Below are 4633 nucleotides of genomic sequence, written 5' to 3' on the forward strand. Positions count from 1 at the left end.
GGGGACCCGACCACTTGCCTTGATGTTTCCTGGGCAAGCAAGTTGCTTGTTCTTGTAGTAACAGTCGATTATAGGGCAAATTTGATCAAATGATTAGTTAGTTCTGCTAGTTGGATCTTGGTTAATGCTTCATATTAGAGAAATCTAAAATGCAATTTTGTGCATTTTAATAAATTAATTAATAAATACATTAAGATCTTAAAAAGATACTCTAAAGTTTATTTCGTTGCTGAAAATCTTAAAATTTTCCTTTGTTTGCTTTGTAGTTACTATGTAGGGATGTGTGGTGATGGCGCAAATGATTGTGGTGTAAGTATAGTTTTGTGATTTTTTTATTTTTGACTAGTCTAAATCATGGTCATAAAGCATAACCAGTTTTCTCCTGAAATCATTAGGCTTTGAAGAGGGCACATGGAGGCATTTCCTTATCTGAGCTTGAGGCTTCAGTGGCATCTCCTTTTACCTCCAGAACGCCTAGTATTTCCTGTGTGCCAAACCTAATCAGGTAATACAACTGGATACTTTAATCATTATTACCTCTTTGTGTCCTGCTCTGGTTATATAGAGGGGAGGATTATTATAGAAAGTGATGTGAATTTTTTTTTAGTGGCATATTGGCATAGTTGATCTGGAATTTATAGTAATAGATTGATTGCTACTTTTCATGTCTTCCAGTTCTGCTTTGGCTATTATCTGTTGGTAGAAAAACACTTTGTCATAGCTGTTGAACGATAAGCCTCATCTCAGCATATGATTATGGTCTGAAGCAGGAGTTTAAATTGCTGCTATTCACATGCCAACATTGGCTTGTTTTCACAGGGAAGGCCGTGCTGCTTTAATGACTTCCTTCTGTGTATTTAAGTTTATGGCTTTGTACAGCATTATCCAGTACTTCAGTGTTACTCTGCTGTATTCTGTGAGTACTAACATTGTTTATGAAACATTTAATTTATTAAGTATATATATTTGGTTTTGAATGTATCCATTAATAATGGAATCTACATAAGTAGCCTCTGTTAAGTGTAACATTTCAAGTAGCAGATTGAACATATTTATCTGGAATAGAATTTTCCTTAAGGCTGGCACCTGTAGCTGAAGCCTGTTAAATAAAAATACTGTTTTATTTGTTGTCTTTAGTACATGTTAGAGATCATTTTCAGAACTCTTCAAAATGTCATGCTCTGACACCATTTAGAATTATAGTAGCCTTGACAGGAATAGGCCAGAGTGAGTAGAGATGCTTCAGCAGTAGTGTACAGGACAATTGTATTTTGAGAAAAAAAGAGTGCAGTAGTGTCCATTGGGACGCGATTGGATTTCATAGTTGAAGTGATCTCATGTTCATTTTTCTCTGAATGAACGTTCATGACTTCTCAAAGAGTTTTTGTGAAACTATCCCTTTTTTACCATTTGTAGAAAGTATCAGAAGGGATGGAGTTAGATTTTAAGGAAGCTTCAAGATAGCAATTTTCAAGAATGTTGAATATTGTGAGTAAAAGTGTGTTTTCTTTTTTGCCAAGAGAAGTTTTAATTAATGAATTTTAAGGGAGATGTCTTTTATACTAACATATTAAATGGAATGTTTGTAAATATATAACATCATATTTAACTAATTTCTATGGCAAAATTTTTTTTTTTTTTTTCAGCAGGTCCATTGTTACTTTGAAGTTTTTTATTACTGTGAAAAAACTAATGTCAGGGAAAATCGGGACCACGCTACAAAAATAGTCACTGAAAACTAATTGTGTTTTAAAATTACTTCTGTAGATCCTGAGTAACTTAGGAGACTTCCAGTTTCTCTTCATCGATCTGGCAATCATTTTGGTAGTGGTTTTTACAAGTGAGTATTTCTCTTGGTTCTTGATTTTAAATTAAGCATGTTAAGTTCTGAATCTGTGATCTCTTAAACATTATCAAATTTACATCAGTTATAGCACAACTGTTACCTCTCCAGGTTTCCTCGTAAATGAGTTCTGTATATTTGACTCCACTTGATTTATTGATCTTTTTTTGTTTGTTTTTTTCCCCCCTAAAATAGTTTGAGAGAAAGTTGGAGCCATTTCCCTTTGTCCTGAGTAATCTTGCTTCATTGTGGGCTCACTCTGAGACTTTATGGCAATAGTTTAGTTTAATGTTGACACATAGAGTGACATCGATGAACTAATAGGGGTTTGTCTGATGCATTCTCAATAGATTCAAGTTAGGAGTTTTTGGTCCAAATATCACAGAAATGGTATTGTGTTTTTCTAAATGCATCATCACATAAGAAGGCATAAGCTGTTAGCTAGCTCCATTATTATTTATTATTGGGTTGTTTTTTTTTTTTTTGCTAGCTCCATTATTGCTTGTATTGGCATAAAAATAAAGAAAAATAGTGACCCATGTTCAGTGTAACCCATTGAGTAAAATAAAAACTTATTAACCCATATGACAGAGAAAAGGAGAGGGAGGAAGAATGAATAATCGGGAGAGAAGGGAAAGTTCTTTCTTACACTTATTGCTGTTAAGGGCCGTGGAGTCAGTTCCGACCCGTAGAGCGAACCTTATTTGGTTTCTGAGTGGCTGGTGCATTTTGAATCGCCAACTTTTGCAGTTCAGCTCAACTGCACGATCCAGTGCACTATCCTGTAGCACCACACAGGGTGCTGATAGATCAATAATAAAAGGAATGATGACATTAGATCAGGATTTCTCAGTGGGTATTACTGATACTTTGGGCCGGATAATTCTTTGTGGGGGAGACCGGGGTACCTGCTCAATACATATGCTTACCTGCATCTATGATTTCTACCCACTAGATGCCAGTAGCATTCCCAAGTTGGGACAGACAAAATATCTACAGACTTTTTATCATAAATTCTGTGTAGGACTAACAGGCCTCAGTTGAGAATGACTGAGTGGATGCTAAAACTAGTGAGGAACAGGATAGTAACAATCTCAAAGTAGTTCTTTTACTTTACTGTTATTTATTTTTGGTGTGGCACTGTAGGATCTCTGGTAGCGTAGTGGTTACGATTCAGGCTGCTACTCTCAAGGTCAGCTACCAGTGGTTCCACAGGAGAAAGATGAGGCTTTCTGCTCCTGTAAAGATTTACAGCCTTGTAAACCTATGCAGGGTCGCTATGGGTCGTAATCAACTTGATGGCACTTAACAACAACAACAACTGTAGGATAGGCACTTGACTGGTAGCCACAAGGTTCAAACCCACCAGCTACTCATCGGAAACCCTATACAGAGTCACTGTGAGTTGGAACTGACTCTGTGGCACTTAATAGCAACAACAATTAATTACAAAGAGAAAGTAGAAACTTAATAGTGGAGAAGCTTGGTGTATACCACCTTAATAAGTCATGATCAAAGAAAGGCCCCCCCTTCCATTTAAAAACTGTTTTGTTGTGGTTCAGTGCTGTCGAGTTGGTTCCTACTCATAGCAACCCTGTATAGGGTTTTTGAGAAGCAACTGGTGGGTTTGAACCACCAGCCTTATGGTTACTGCTTATCCTACAGTGTCACACCAGGATTCCATTTGAAAAGTTAACTGGTGTTTATATTGCTTCAAACTTTGCTAATCTCTTCTAAAGAGGAAGGAAAATATGTATTTTAATGGTAGCGGAAATACCGTAACTGATTGGGTTTTACAAACAGATTAATTTTCTCACAGGCTAGGTAGTTGCCGTTGAGTCAGTTGCAGCTCATAATGGCCCTATGTACAACAGAATAAAATACTTTCCCTTCCTACGCCATCCTCACAGTTATGCTTGATCCCATGGTTGGCTGCCTCTATGTCAGTACATGTAGTTCAAGGTCTTGCTCTTTTTCACTGACCCTCCACTGTCCTTCACCTGGGAATGATCCCTCCTGACAACATGTCCAAAGAAAGAGAAATGAAGTCTGACCATCCTTGCTTCTAAGGAGCATTACGATGCACTAGGCGCTAATGACTAAAGACCAGAGGAGTTGTGGAATGACTTCAAGAACACCATACAGCAAGAAAGCAAAAGGTCATTAAAAAGATAGGAAAGGAGAGAAAAAGACCAAAAAATAGCAAATAAAAGAGCTGGACAGAAAATTTCAAGAACATTATGAGAAGACAAAGTCAAGTATTATAATGAAATGTGGAAAAACCTGGAGTTAGAAAACCAAAGAAAAGAATATACTCAGCATTTCTCAGACTGAAAGAACTGAAGAAAAATTCAAGTTTGCCTGCAATATTTAAGATTTCTGTGGGCAGAAGAGTTGTGGGAAGACATCAAGAACATCATATAGGAAGAAAGCAAAAAGTCATTAAGAAGACAAAAGGAAAAGGTCAAAATTGATGTTAGAAGAGACACTAAAACTTGCTGTCCAGCATAGAGATGCTAAAGCAAATGGAAGAAATGAGGTATAAGAGCGGAACAGAAAATTTCAGAGGTCAGCTCAAGAAGATAAAGTCAAGTATTACAACAAAATGTGCAAAGATCTGCAGTCAGAAAACCAAAAAGGAAGAACACGTTCCACATTTCTCAAGCTAGGAGAACTGAAGAAAAAATTCAAGCCTCAACCTTTGTTATTGAAGGATCCTCTTGGCAAATTATGATGCAGAAAGCATGAAAAGAAGATGGAAGGATACACAGAGTTACTGTACCAAAAGGA

General features: G+C 36.8%; 1 protein-coding gene across 1 annotated transcript in view; it reads left to right on the forward strand.

Moving 5' to 3' along the window:
* The window catches only part of ATP13A3 (ATPase type 13A3), an 80726-nt gene that overhangs the window by 51550 nt on the left and 24543 nt on the right, over positions 1 to 4633 (forward strand). The window contains exons 23-26 of the mRNA XM_006873130.1: positions 267 to 309; positions 396 to 505; positions 820 to 916; positions 1768 to 1840. Coding sequence (XP_006873192.1) covers positions 267 to 309; positions 396 to 505; positions 820 to 916; positions 1768 to 1840 — 323 coding nt within the window. The remainder of the gene's footprint in view (positions 1 to 266; positions 310 to 395; positions 506 to 819; positions 917 to 1767; positions 1841 to 4633) is intronic.

Source organism: Chrysochloris asiatica, unplaced genomic scaffold (genome assembly GCF_000296735.1).
Source record: "Chrysochloris asiatica unplaced genomic scaffold, ChrAsi1.0 scaffold00224, whole genome shotgun sequence".
Taxonomy (NCBI): Eukaryota; Metazoa; Chordata; class Mammalia; order Afrosoricida; family Chrysochloridae; genus Chrysochloris; species Chrysochloris asiatica.